The 14,979-nt window shown below is 31.5% G+C and overlaps 1 protein-coding gene across 2 annotated transcripts; it reads left to right on the forward strand.

The window, feature by feature from the left end:
- Nucleotides 1–127: 127 nt before the first annotated feature.
- LOC139512218 (uncharacterized) lies at nucleotides 128–14,645 on the forward strand. 2 transcript variants are annotated; one of them, XR_011662208.1, is made up of 7 exons: nucleotides 130–204; nucleotides 3,713–3,798; nucleotides 6,483–6,739; nucleotides 7,198–7,339; nucleotides 10,962–11,222; nucleotides 13,486–14,239; nucleotides 14,338–14,645. XR_011662208.1 is itself a non-coding variant. In XM_071299661.1 (6 exons), exons 1-6 carry the CDS (start codon nucleotides 197–199, stop codon nucleotides 13,668–13,670), a joined length of 939 nt encoding a protein of 312 aa, XP_071155762.1. In that variant the 5' UTR covers nucleotides 128–196; the 3' UTR covers nucleotides 13,671–14,645. The 2 variants fall into 2 exon arrangements, 1 of the variants encoding a protein (XP_071155762.1); XM_071299661.1 differs by having other exon boundaries at nucleotides 128–204; nucleotides 13,486–14,645.
- Nucleotides 14,646–14,979: the final 334 nt, after the last annotated feature.

Consider the following 14,979-nt stretch of genomic DNA (forward strand, 5'->3'; position numbering starts at 1 on the left):
TAATCAACATTTTATTTTCATATTTTTTTTTTTTAAATTCGGAATTGATATCGCCCGAACACGACATCTGACTATACTATCTCTTACATCATTCTCACCAATGCGTTTGTGTAGAGTATGATTTTGTATTAAAAATAAAAGCACTATTGTAATTCAGAACTAATTATATTTTTGTAAACAAGACCGAAATGTGACAATGGATATGTAAGATTTTTTGCACTATATTTGATTAGAAATACAAGTTTAACCATATACTTTTCTTAAGTACAAGATTTGGATATATTCTAAAGCTAAATTAATGTACCAAATATACCATATATCAGCATAGTATTCCATCAAATCCTTGATTCCATCAAATTGTGTTTAGGTCAAGGTTGATAAGGATTGGTAAACAATATGTTTGTAATATGAGGCAGGTATTACCTGTGAATGGGGACGAAGATTGTTTAAATTAATTTTTTTGTAACTTAAATATTTGTTAAAAAAAAATTTCTTCCGATTTTGGTTCTGTTGTTATAGTGTTTCCTGCAGCTTTTAAAAAGGGCAGGGTAATTGTTAGCTCAGAGGGCACATTAAGCGCGATGGACAACAATTTTAGGGCACTAACTATAAACAGGCAATTTCTATAAAATGGATTCATTTAAAACATACTAGTTTAATGCTATAAAAAGGACATATACATATGTAATCAATCAGTAAAACAAATGTTAAACAAGAAAAAGTGTATATATGAAATATTTAAAACAATAAACACAATTTAGCTAGCTAGCTCTAGCTAGAATTCAAAAGGGGCAGGGTGCCAGTTTTTACTGTATAGGTTGTTGTTTTTTTAAATAAAGATGCATTTCAACTATAGTCTTTATGTCATTGTTTGTGTAGTTATGTATAGTACATCTTCATCAACATACAATTTTTATTATGTTTTTATAGTTTAACTACACTCTACCCATTTTCCAAAGATTATGGTTTGTTTAATTTTATATAAGAATTTCAACTTTTATTACAATATTAAGAAGTTTTAATGTCATTTACTGGCTATGCAGCCAATGCACGGTTGGAATTTATTCAACTCTGGGCAATTCAAATTTGATAAAGTTTAGAACATGGATTGCTAATAAAAAGTATAATTATAAAGTAGAAATTGCAATATTTTTTTCCCAATATGTTCAAAGACAGTTAATATCTTTAAGGTAACATTATTATGGTATTATATATTCAATTGGTAATTTATTCCTTATTTTGGTACTAGATAATATTTTTAGAGCACAAATTTGTAATAGGCTAAAACAGGGGAAGTAACTCCGAAATCAATTTCCACCACGTTTGCGTTAACTGTGTTCGAGATGGAAGGCATTTCTGTAACGGCATAGTTTTATTTTGATTTCAATTCAATTCTAAAGTCATGAAAGTCTTCATTTATACACTCCTCCATTGTGACTTGGAGATCGAAAATGCCGACCCAAGCCAAATACACTCGCTGACACATTCATCAAAAGTATGACAAAAAGATACATTGTCCTAATTAAATTACTTAGTTATTAACACCTTTGAAGTCTTTATAATTGTAATTGATTGTAATGACATGATTAACCTGGGGGCAATCACACAGGTATCATATGTAATTAACTTGTAGATCAGAAATCCATAAATAAAAATTTCACCAAAACGGCACAAGATAATTTTTGGAAATGACGTCAGGGCAGAAGGGCGCTGATGAAGGCACACAGACGATAAAGGCATGGCGTCTAGAATTTCGACAAAATTAGGGCAGGGCGCCAATTTTTTTTCCCAAAAAGGGCAGGGCGTCGAGAAATCGCGGCAGGGCGCCATTACACGCCAAAACCACCTGTAGGAAACACTATGTTAGGGATTTTACTTGTGACGTTATTTAAGTTATGACGTCATGTTCAATGTAAACAAAGAAACGCAATGCATCAGGTAACGTTTATTTATACCCAAGACAAAGAAGGAATAAAAATGAAATATTGGTATTGTGTTCCTTAAGTTCTTATATTTTACTAGACTAATCAAAGTCTCACGACACCAAGAGCGGAAGAAGGAAGTAGATTTATGTGTTCTGGGCAGATCCTGTAATAAAAAAACGCGACAAAAAAAAAATTGAATGATTTTGAGTTCATTAGTACAATAAAAAATTCAGGAAATTTTCCCGATTTTTTTTATTTATTTTTTTTATTGAATTTTCTACTGTAATAGGGGACTTCGTCCCCATATTATTTTTTTATGAGACTAGAAATAAATTGTAGCAATAAAATGGATTTTTCAATGCTTTTTGTTTGTCGTTTTATACTGAGACTTCTACAACAGATATAATTTAGTCACATATCAAAAGTGAAACTTCACCTGTTCATACACCTTATCACTAATCCCCGATGACCCGGTCGCTTGAACTTTTGATGCATACAACAATCACTTTTCCATTGTGGTGTCAGATATTTTGTTTTGTGACATCAAAATTATACAGGAACGTGTGTGATATTCAGTAATGGTGGACAAATAGCGATAAGGTGTATTGTGAAGTCATCTGAGTTAATTCAATATCTGACTATCAGGTCCTTTTGCTCCATAAAACACATTCTCACCACACACATTCTGCCCTTGAGTCTGTTCTCACTCTATAGTATTTTTTTATTCATATGCTGGTTGAATTGGAAGATATTTTTTTATTGAATATAAACATCAAATGTATATTTATATTTTTATGAATGGAATTCATCAATTTTAAATGAAATATTTTTTTGTGAATATATGATTACCGGTAATTGTTAATTATCACGATTATGATTTCTTTAAGATACCGTTTTAAATTGGTATTTACATACATCCAAACGGTGACCTATAGATGTATAGTTGTTCATGATCATTTCTGTGTCATTTTGCATTGGTCTTGTGTGGAGAGTTAATGAGAATCATACCACATCGTCTTTTTGATACATTTGTAGGTAATATGGTATTCTTGTTATATTTTATGTAAAGTAAAATACAAGAAGTGCTTGGTAGGAGTAAAAAAAAAAAAATTTATAATATGAGGCAGGCATTACCTGTGAATGGGGACGAAGTTTGTTTAAATTAATTTTTTTGTAACTTAAATATTTGTTAAAAAAAAGAAACAGAAATACCGTAACGTTTCCGATTTTGGTTCTGTTGTTAGGGATTTTACTTGTGACGTTAATTAAGTTATGACGTCATGTTCAATGTAAACAAAGAAACGCAATGCATCAGGTAACGTTTATTCATACCAAAGACAAAGATAATTAAAAATGAAATATTGGTTTTGTGTTCCTTGAGTTCCTATATATTATACTAGACTAATCAAAGTCTCACGACAACAAGACCGGAAGAAGGAAGTAGAGTTATGTGTTCTGCCTAGATCAGGAAATTAAAAAACGCGACAAAAAAAAATTGAACGATTTTGAGTTCATTAGTACAATGAAAATTTTCCCGATTTTTTTTTTTTATTGAATTTTCTACTGTAATAGGGGATTTCGTCCCCATATAAACAACATTTGTTTTAAAAAAAAACTCAAGCATAAAAAAGTGAAAAGGTAACTGAATTAGAGAAATGTATTCAATGTTGGTTTCTTTTGTTCAGAGTTATATGTATCATTTTCAATGTTAACAAATTATAATTGCTATCTTCAGGTAATTTTTTTAAATTTCAGCTTATAAAATATTTGTTTATTATATTTTTTAGGTCTCAGAACTTATGTACGGCCTTGTGTAAATGGTTTTTATTATGGATAATTCTGCAAAAGTCATCATCAGTTGTAGGTGAAAGAGGTATGTTAATTTTAAGAAGATGCATATTTTAAACAATCATGGCAGTAAAAACGAAAAATAGCAAAAATACAGAACACTGAGGAAAATTCAAAATGGAAATTAAAGTCCCTAATATGAAAGGGCAAAATCAAAAGATTAAACACATCAGAGGACTGAACAACAACTGTCATATTCCTGACTCGGTAATGGCATTTTCTTATGTAGAAAATGGTGGATTAAGCCTGGTTTTATAGCTAGTTAAACATTTACTTGTATGACAGTCACATCAAATTACATTACGTTAACAAGGAATAGCTTCAAGTATGTATACATGCCTTAAAGGGACCTGGATATACAATATCCACATTTTAGATTCTTAAAATTATCATGATGATGACCATTAGCAAAACAAAACTAAAATGTCATTTTAACCCTTAAACTAAATTGCTACTATGCATGCATTTTATGTCTTAAATTGTTCTATGAAAACATCTTGAAGAAGAGGTCTGTGCGTATAGTTTATGTCATGTATGTCCATGTAAGCAAAAGCATCTGATACATGAAATTTTTTTAAAAATCCACTAACACCTCTAACAGACTTGTTGTCTGCTCTTATCTTAGGTTGTTGTCTGCTCTTATCTCAGGTTGTTGTCTGCTCTTATCTCAGGTTGTTGTCTGCTCTTATCTTAGGTTTTTGTCTGCTCTTATCTTAAGTTTTTGTCTGCTCTTATCTTAGGTTGTTGTCTGCTCTTATCTTAGGTTTTTGTCTGCTCTTATCTTAGGTTGTTGTCTGTTCTTATCTCAGGTTGTTGTCTGCTCTTATCTTAGGTTTTTGTCTGCTCTTATCTTAGGTTTTTGTCTGCTCTTATCTTAGGTTGTTGTCTGCTCTTATCTCAGGTTGTTGTCTGCTCTTATCTTAGGTTGTTGTCTTTTTGATATATTCCCAATTTCCATTCTCAGTTTTATTGTGTAATATATATCAAAAGTACATGTACAAATAGGTTTTAACATGGTTAACAACAACACTCTGCATGTACTACATTTGCATTGGTTTTCAAACGACTGCAAAATTTTTGCGGTCGTATATTGGTATGACGTCGGCGTCGTCTTCGTCCGAAGACATTTGGTTTTCGCACTGTAACTTTTGTATAAGTTAATAGAAATCTATGAAATTTTAACACAAGGTTTATGACAACAAAAGGAAGTTTGAAATTGATTTTGGAAGTTTTGGTCCCAACAGTTTAAGAATTAGGGGCCAAAAAAAGGGTCCAATAAGCATTTTTATTAGTTTTCGCACAATTACTCTAGTATAAGTAAATAGAAATCTATGAAATTTTAACACAAGGTTTATGACAACAAAAGGAAGTTTGAAATTGATTTTGGAAGTTTTGGTCCCAATAGTTTAAGAATTAGGGGCCAAAAAAGGGTCCAATAAGCATTTTTCTTAGTTTTCGCACAATTACTCTAGTATATAGAAATCTATGAAATTTTAACACTAGGTTTATGACCACAAAAGGAAGGTTGGGATTGATTTTGTGAGTTTTAGTACCAACAGTTTAGGAATAAGGGGCTAAAAAAGGCCCCAAATAAGCATATTTTTTTTTGGTTTTCGCACAATTACATGTATAACTCTGGTATAAGTAAATAGAAATCTATGAAATTTCAACACAAGGTTTATGAACACAAAAGGAAGGTTGGGATTGATTTTGGGAGTTTTGGTTACAACAGTTTAGGAATTAAGGGCCTAAAGGGTCCAAAATTTAACTTTGTTTGATTTCATCAAAAATTGAACTATAGGGGTTCTTTATATGCCAAATCTAACCGTGTATTTAGATTCTTAATTTTTGGTCCCATTTTCAAATTGGTCTACATTAAGGTCCAAAAATTGAATTCTTGGGGTTCTTTGATATGCTGAATCTAAAAATGTATTTAGATTTATGATATTTGGGCTCAGTAATCAAATTGGTCCACAGTGAGGTCTAAAGGGTCCAAAATTGAACTTTATTTGATTTCATCAAAAACTGAATTCTTGGGATTCTTTGATATTCTGAATATTACCATATATTTAGATTTTGGATATTGGAATACTACAAAGGGATGGTAAGAATTCTCTTTGGGAGTTATGGCTCAAACCATTAAGAAATAAGGTGCAAAAAAGGGGGGAAAAGGGTTTCCAGGTAAATGGACAATTACTTAAGTACAAAACATAATTTAAAAGCAGTGTAAGGTTGGTAATTGAAACTTATTTGAATATCTCACCTAAATTGCTTTTAAATTATGTTTATTGGAAATTTGCCAAAAACTTTATTATTAACAAATTCCATTGGAAATTTGCCAATAACTTAAGTTTAATGAACTTCATTGGAAATTTGCCTATATAAAATGTTGCTGATGAAGCTTTTTTGTTTATCTCCCCTAAACTGCTTTTAAATTATGTATATTGGAAATTTGCCAATAACTTTAGTTTAATAAACTTCATTGGAAATTTGCCAATATAAAATGTTGCTGATGAAACTTTTTTGTTTATTTTTAGCCATGATTATTATGTCATTTTCTAGTTTAATAGGGTTCAAAAACTTATTTTTGATTCTAATAAAAATTGAACTTTTGTCCAAAATTAAACATTGTTTGATTTTCATCAAAAATTGAACTATTGGGCCCTGCGTAGCATCTGGTTTTAATAATAGTTGTTTTCTTTATTTCAGTTTGGATGGACGATGAAACTATGTGCAAGAAGAAAACCGCCATATTTGTATATGACGGAAAACCTTTTTTCATTCAGGCCAAAGAAGGAAATAAAGATGATCCACCAAAGATTTACGATTGTGAATTAATTGTTGGTCCATTTGATGAAAACAGATCATTAGTTGTTACGTTTATATCCTTTTATATCAAGACTTGTGCTGTTAGAGTCGCCATCTCTGAAGGGATATCATCGACAATGATGCATGAAAAATCCTTAGTAAGTTCAAATCTTTTAGTAAGTGTACATTTTATTGATAGATTTGTGTTTAACATCACTTTCAACACTCCCATTGCCCCGAATTATAGTTGAATCAATTACAACCAATGCTTTATTGACAATGCAATATTTAATTTAACTTCCAACTTTGATAAATTAGCACAATCTTTACCCTTCAGTGCTTACAAGCACTTTGATAATTAATAATTTTTCAAGGATTTTTGATTTAGTGGTTTTCAAAAATTTGTTAGCATGCAATATAGAAATGTTGGTCTTTATTGACCAAACAATAATTGTGGTTCACTTTTACCTATGAAGTCCATGAAATTTGGTGTCCTACAAGTAATAATGAATCTACAGTATTAAAAACTATTTATCATGTATCATTTTGTAAGGAAAATACAACTATAGCATGAGGGAATGTATTAATCACCAAGGACTTTCTTTTTCTTCTTCAGAAAACACTTGATTGTAATACTAAAGGCAAAGCAAAAGACCAATCTTTTAGACTTTCCAAAGAGAATACCTATTTGAGATTTTATTTAAAGACAGATAATCCAAGTGATCTCAGATACAATTTCATATTAAATATAACTTCAGGTGAGTTAAAAAAATAGTCTGATGGTAAAACATTTGAGATGAAAGATATTGAATAATAATCTTACTTTTGAAACCTTTTGTCTATTATTAATTGGTCCAATATTTTATTCAAGGACTTCAAGGATATTTTTTTTTATTGGAGGAATCATGTTTTGGTAAATTTTTACTGTGAACATTATTTGACAAAAATATTTAATTGCAATAAATTTGTTTATAGATATAAGAAGATGTGGTATGAGTACCAATGAGACAACTCTCCATCCAAGTCACAATTTGTAAAAGTAAACCATTATAGGTCAAAGTATGGTTTTGCATATGCAATCGTTTTATATCAAGTTTTTTGTTTATTCACCGCGATACCTTGATGGAAGACTAAAATATGGACTGAAATTTTCCATACAAGTCATACAATCTTTCCAACGTTGATTTTGATCACTTTAATTCCATGTTTGGTGCTGATTTTAAGGTGGTACATAACACTATAGGGAGATAACTAAAAATCAGCTGACCATTTTAATTAAATTCTATTGCTACGGAAATATAAAGATTCACAATGATCAAATTAAGTGTTTGTCAAACTGCTACAGTAAAACCTGTATAAACCGGCCGGCTACGGGACTATGAAAAAGAGCCGGTTTGGACAGTGAGCCGGTTTATTCAGGTTTCAGTTTTGACCGGAAGTTGATTACTTGTGACGTCCGACATTTTGCATGTAAAAGTTAAAATAATTTCACTTCGTTTTTCCTTGTTTGCATTTGCATCATAATGCTCGCGTTGTTTGAATTGTAAGACGAGAATTTCGATTTACTCACATGATCAATAATTTGAAATGTTGGAATGGCCGATTAAAAAGCCAGAATATTATCAAACGTAATTTTATCACTTCCAAAACGTTGTCGTACAGTGTAAAATATCCATTGATTGTTGTCATCCGGATGTTTTTCATTATCAAGGTCATTTGTTTAGGGGTTCACAACAGGGAACCCAGAATTTCGAAATCACGATGTGAATTTCTTACTCCGCGATTTAAATTTGTTTCTCCAAGTTAAAACGTAAGTTCAATCCGAGATATATTCGGTGTTTTTTCGTTTAATTGACACGTTTATAATGTTTTGATACAGCTCACTACTGTACAATTTTAGGTTCACAGTTTGACACCTGACTAATTGATTATCACGAAAAACCATATCGTATAAACAATTATGTTTTGATTGCATATTAATTGAACAAACCGGTTTAGACAGGTAATAATTAATGTAATTAAGAGTATTGGGACTTCATAATTAGACCGGAATTCGGAATACACAGGGTCCGGTTTACAAAGGGTATTTTAACAAAGACTTTGAATGGAAAAATAAGGGACTTTCATTTTCGGCCGGAATGGACAGGAAACCGGTTTATTCAGGGTCCGGTTTAATCAGGTTTGACTGTATATATTCAATGATATTTTTCCAATAAAGTACGGTATGTGGTTCAAGTTTTTTAAATTTTTTATTATTTGGTCATCATGGTCATATTTTTGTTTGTGCTGAAATCATTACAAATATATTGCTATGTCAATTTATTTAAAAAATATTTATCCCCGTCTTAGTATATATCTAGGATTTTGATTGGTTAACGCACGTTGTTACAAAACCCATAGCCCCTGGGTGTTGCTAACCCATATCCCCGGACGTTGCTAACCCTTATCTCGGGGATCTTCACGCACGTTTTTCTTCGTTCCATGATTGCTCCTTGTGAAATATTGAATTCTGTAGATTATCCATGATGTTTGTAATTAAATATTTCATTTATTAATGAGTTTGTCCTATTATGCCGATCATTTACACTCATTTCATTAAATGCATAACTTGACTACCACATTTTCAAGGAATGGAACTACTGGCCTAGCTATGCAAATGACCCACGTTGACGCCAAACCATCTATGATGTAGCTCTCACAACATTGAGCGCCAAATTTGACTCAATCCTTTTTCTCTGTCTCCGTATTAAAAACGTCTTATATTTGACTACCTGTAGGGTTCTTTCAAAGGTAGTACCCTACACCCTGTAAAAAATATGTAAACTATGATTTCCAAATTTCAATAAAACTTTTTTAGATAATGAAAAAAATGTTGGTTCCACGTTTACACTTTGTACTCGAATTTCCATAAAACTCACCTGATTCGGACTAAGACCGGGGATAAATTCGTTATCTGCGTTCATATCCGTAGATATGGATATTTTAACACCTTTCAGTACCCTGTACACCCATTCGGCTACGCCTCATGGTGTACTGGGGTACTTCAGGGTGTTAAAATATCTGCTGTTGTTTTTTTCTATGGTCGGGTTGTTGTCTCTTTGGCACATTCCCCATTTCCATTCTCAATTTTATATCTACGGATATGAACTTAGATAACTTATAATATCCCACATTGTAAAAGAGAGGCAGATATTATCAATTGGACATATAAGAGGATTGGAATGCCTTTTACTGTCGGGTGTCAAACAGTCATTTTCGGTTGACTTTGGTTCAAGTTAAAATTATACCGTGATTTGTCAAAATATCCTTATTCTGATTTGTCAGAGGTCTCAAATAATTATGTTGACTGTTATTTTTGGAAAAAATTTAATGTGATTCATCAAAATCAGTCAATTTTTTCATTGTCTAAATGAAAGTGTACATTTCTTACTGTTATTTGTAATGAAGGTACCCACATTAAGACCCTTATTTTAAAACTCATAGGTTGAGAAAAAATGACAACATTATGGCATAAACATAGACACAGAAATGAAAAACAAGCTCACAAAACAAACAGATGGGTAACACAAATTGGAACCCCTCCAAAAACTGCTGATTACATTTTTTGTACAATAAAGACAAATTGAGTAAAGTCATACAAATAATATATAATAAATCAAAACATAAAATAACATAATATAATGTGTATATAAAATAAACTACCCTTAGACATAATACATGTACATGTATAGCAAAGAAATGAAATGTTTTGAAAACTGATTTTCATTGAGATTCATTTATTACATCAGTACCAGTTCTATGGATTTAAGAACAAATGTATGTGTGTTTATTTAATATCATACTTTTTCCAAAGCTTGCTTAAACATTTATATCCACAAAATCAAAGAGAAATGGTACATAGGGCCCGAGAACACAGTTATTTCATAGTGCATTTCTTTTAGACAATAAATTCAAATTAAAAAAATCCCACCAGCTCTATCTCACAAAGATTTTTACAGTGTAGTGTACTACTAGTGGGACAAATTTGTAGAAATATCTACCAGCTCTAACTCAAAATATTGACAATTCTGTGTTAAGGGGTCTAAAATTCAGTTTGACAGGTTCCGACGTATTAAAATTTGACCTTTTTTTAACTCGACCAATTCACTACTTAACATAAAGATTCAGCACCCAAATTTTTTTAACATTTTTTACACCCCCCTACTTAATATTTCATGCATTAAATATCAATAAATAAATTGGGGAAGTGAATCAACTAAAAAATATAAGTTATACACTGTTCACACCAGGGACAACAAAAACCAAAGGACGATCAGTATGTCCTTGGACCATAGGGAATAATAAAGAATCCATGATATGACATTTATTTTATATTTTCAGTGCCGTTGAAACCAGAAGATGACAGTCAATTGTCAGTAGGTGTAAAGATTGGAATAGCTATAATAAGTGTAATAGCTTTTGTACTTATTGTGTACTTTGTATTCAAAATTGTAAAACTGAGGATGTCAATAAAAGAGGACTTTGATGTCTCACCGTCTGCCTCAAATCTGTATAACCTTCCTGGTAGTAATGCATCTAATGTGAATGCTTATGTACCTGTCCCAGGGAAGGAACCAGCTGCGAGACAAATAAGGGAACCAGGTGAGGAAACAAATTTATTTGTAGGAGAAATGATTTATTGTGTACTGGTAATACACTCTTCCTTATTAGCATTAATTGACCATGAAGTGTCACTAAACAAAGAAAAATTGAAAAAAAGAAGAAAAGAAGCAAAATATAATGGTATAAAAGCATCTATAATTGATTATTTTTATACAACCGCGAAAATTTTGCAGTCGTATATTGGTATCACTCAACGTCAGCGTCGTCGTCCAAAGACGGATGGTTTCCGGATATTACTTTAGTATAAGTAAACAGAAATCAATGAAATTTTAACACAATGTTTATAACCACTAAAGGAAGCTTGGGATTGATTGTGGGGGTTATGGTCCCTAAGGTGTAGGAATTAGGGCCTAAAGGACCCAAAAATAGCGTTTATCTAGTGTCAGAACAATAATTTGTGTATAAGTATTTCAATTGGTCTGTAATTGTACCACAATGTTTAATACCATAAGCAGAAGGTTGAGATATATTTTAAGGGTTATGGGGCAAACAGTCTAGGAATAAAGGGCCAAAAAGGGGCCAAAAACAAACATTTGTGTAGTTTCAAGTCAATAAATTGGAGTTCTCTTTCTTTGTCCAGAATTGTTGTTGAATCACCTAAACCCAATGCTTTATATAATCTTCTTTGCAAATTGGAGTTATCTTTCTTCGTCCAGAATAGAAGTTGAATCAACTTAAATCAATGCTATATACAATATATACAATGCAATATTCACTTTACTACCAACTGATAAATTAAAGCAATATTTACCATTCATTGATTACAAGCACTTAGATTACCATTCTAGGGTTATGCCCTTTTACAAGTGAAAAATTGAAGAATTTTTTAGTTTCTGTTCTCTTGCTTAAGTTTGTCTCAACTAAATTTAATGAAATGTGTATATAATGCTTATTACCTCTAAACTCAGTTTAAGTTCAATTTTTAGCAGCTTCACTTTTACAGTTCTTGAGTTATGTCCCTTAATAACATTATATGCTAGCAGGGCCATCATCTGTGTCCTTTTGGACACATTCCCTAATTTTTTTTATTAAGCTCAAACGTGTATAAAACAAGTTGGAAATTAAGAATATGGTGTAAGATAAAATTAGCAAAATAAGGGTACAAGTCTTACTGATTTGTCTGCAAAAAAAATTTACATTGTATTACACTTAATGCTTAAAAGTACATGTACACATAAATGGAAGAACACACTATCATGTAAATTCAAGAGAGATAAGGGGCCTTTGTCCACACTGAGGCTACACTGAGTTTAAACTGCTGCATATGGCAGGTGCGTTATACTTCAATCTTAATGTACTATGTTAGTTTTCCTGCTGAAGATCAATGATTCTCTTCAAGCATTCCATCTTCCTTCACCAATAAAATCTAAATACCAATAATCAATCAATCAATCAATCAATCAATCAATGAAGAGCAGGAAAATTTAGCAGAAGATTACTTAAAATTGATTTTACTATCATGTAAAAAGATGAGAAGGTAACAAAAATCTGTTGAATTAATAGTCATAAGAGTAGCCAGTACTTCGGTTTTTTGTGTTATTAAAATTTGCTGTTACAAAATGATGGAAATTATTATAAACTAAGGAATGTCGCTCATGCAAAGCTCTGATTCCTTTTACGGATTTGGCTATACTTTTTGGACCTTTTGGATTAAAGCTCTTCATCTTTTATAAATGCTTTGGATTTAAAATATTTCGGCCACGAGCATCACTGAAGAGATATGTATTGTCGAAATGCGCATCTGGTGCAACAAAATTGGTACCGTTAATTTTATTTTAAAAGAAGGAAAGACAAAACCAAAGGCAAATAAAAAAGGATGAATAGACAACGGTTAAGTAAATAGAACACTGAAAATTAAATTTTGATCAATAAAAAGATATTCTAGACAGAAAGGTGCAACTGTAAACAGAAAATATCTTGCAATGGGAGGAATTACAAGAAACAATTTGCACAAACTGAAAAATATGAAAAAAAGGGAAAGGGGGGGGGGGGGGGGGGGGGGGGGGTGTAAGCTGTTTGTTGCTAATGACAAAGGGAATTAATGATTTTAATCCAATTATAGATCAGTAAGGTGATCAGTCATAATAAATGAGTGATGATTGTGTTTTAGCTATGACAAATAAAACATATTCTTATTATCAGTGACACTTATAATTTACACCTGTCAACTAAGTCTTAGTGCAATTGGTGTTCATAAAATTGGTGAAGAGATTACTTAATTTTTACCATTTTTGCTTTTTAGATCCAGAGATCTATTATGAGTTCAGTCCATCACAGACTCCGGTGAGAGAGAATGGATCAACGGACCCAAAGACACCAGAAATCTTACCTCCAACTTATGAGGAAGCTTTAGAGAACTCTGTGCCACTGACTGAAACAGATCGTCTTAATGCAGAATATGTAAATTATAATACAGAAAACTCATAATGTATACATGTGTCATTATCATGATTTTAAAATAGTGAGCCATTGTTAGATCAAATACTGTTGTAAGAAAATAGCTTTATACAGATCTTGCCACTATTTGTCGGTAATGATGAGCATGCTTAGAATTTTTATGTGGGGTTCACTTTTTGTTGACATAATATTTAATGAGGGGGGGGCCATACTTTTTTCGGGGCATCTGTTTCAGGTGTTTTTAAACTCTGTATTTCGGGATTGATCCTTTCAGGATCTGGGAATTCTTTTTTCAAATTTTGGGATGTCGGGATTTAAATTTCTTAAAATTTGGGACCTCAAGATTTAATGTGTTTAAGCCAGGGATTACAGGTTCAGGACCACTCCAATCCCCCCCCCCCCCCCTTTTAATGGAATTGAAAATATATTTTGACTTCCATTTAACCAATGATGAATAGGGTTGTTTAAAACAAGAACAGGTTGATTCCTATATGAAAATGTTGATATGTGTTTAAAATACTGAACCTTTAAGAATGAGAGGAATTTAAAGTAAAAAGAGGATAACTTGTGTGTACTAAAATTCTGAGAGAAAAAGTCATGTATTGTCTCAAAGAATCCAACCTACCATTCTAAATGCTTACCTTTGTTCGGTAAATAAATTTGGAAGTATTTGATTTTTATTAATATTAAATAAAAGGGCAAGGTGTGAATAAGGTTGAAATGAATTTTTAATTGCAAATTATAACAGATATCTTTGTCTGTGCAAGTCTATCTTTTTACATTTTGTAATGATTTCTTCTGCTGGAGAAACCTACAACTTGTTATTGTTTACATCTCTGTTCTAGGGTATTTTTGTAGATAGTTGTCTAATTGACAATCATATAACATCTCCTTATTTTTATATGATATACACAGTACATGTTATATCTGAACAGAAACTGTAAAAACAATTCTGCTTTGATAAGATTTAAGAAAACTAATATCTTATAAGACAAAAAAAAGAAATATCTAACAAATTCAAGTTCATTCATCATGTTCATCTACCTATTTTTTTATGCTGGATGCTACATCTTTTAGAGCTTTCATTTTATAATTAATTTTATTGTGTGAAGAAATCATGCAGGAATTAAAATTAGCAAGATTCTAATCATTTAAAAGTCATTGATCAATATTTTACTTAACCACATATTCTCAATCACTAATTTTTCTCAATCCAAAAATAGTTTTTTGTTGTATTCATACAATATATTTCATCATAAGTCTATATGTATGGCAGGAGCTGTACTGTACAAATATTTGTTTGCTGCAAGTTGAATGTATAACCTTGCACATCAATCAT

The sequence above is a fragment of the Mytilus edulis genome, chromosome 1 (assembly GCF_963676685.1).
Source record: "Mytilus edulis chromosome 1, xbMytEdul2.2, whole genome shotgun sequence".
Classification (NCBI taxonomy): domain Eukaryota; kingdom Metazoa; phylum Mollusca; class Bivalvia; order Mytilida; family Mytilidae; genus Mytilus; species Mytilus edulis.

Excerpts from the sequence above, each read along its gene's own strand:
- LOC139512218 (XM_071299661.1), top strand. Across the intron at positions 3,799-6,482 it reads ATCAGTTGTAGGTGAAAGAG|TTTGGATGGACGATGAAACT; the intron begins GTATGTTAATTT and ends TCTTTATTTCAG. Across the intron at positions 6,740-7,197 it reads TGATGCATGAAAAATCCTTA|AAAACACTTGATTGTAATAC; the intron begins GTAAGTTCAAAT and ends TTTCTTCTTCAG.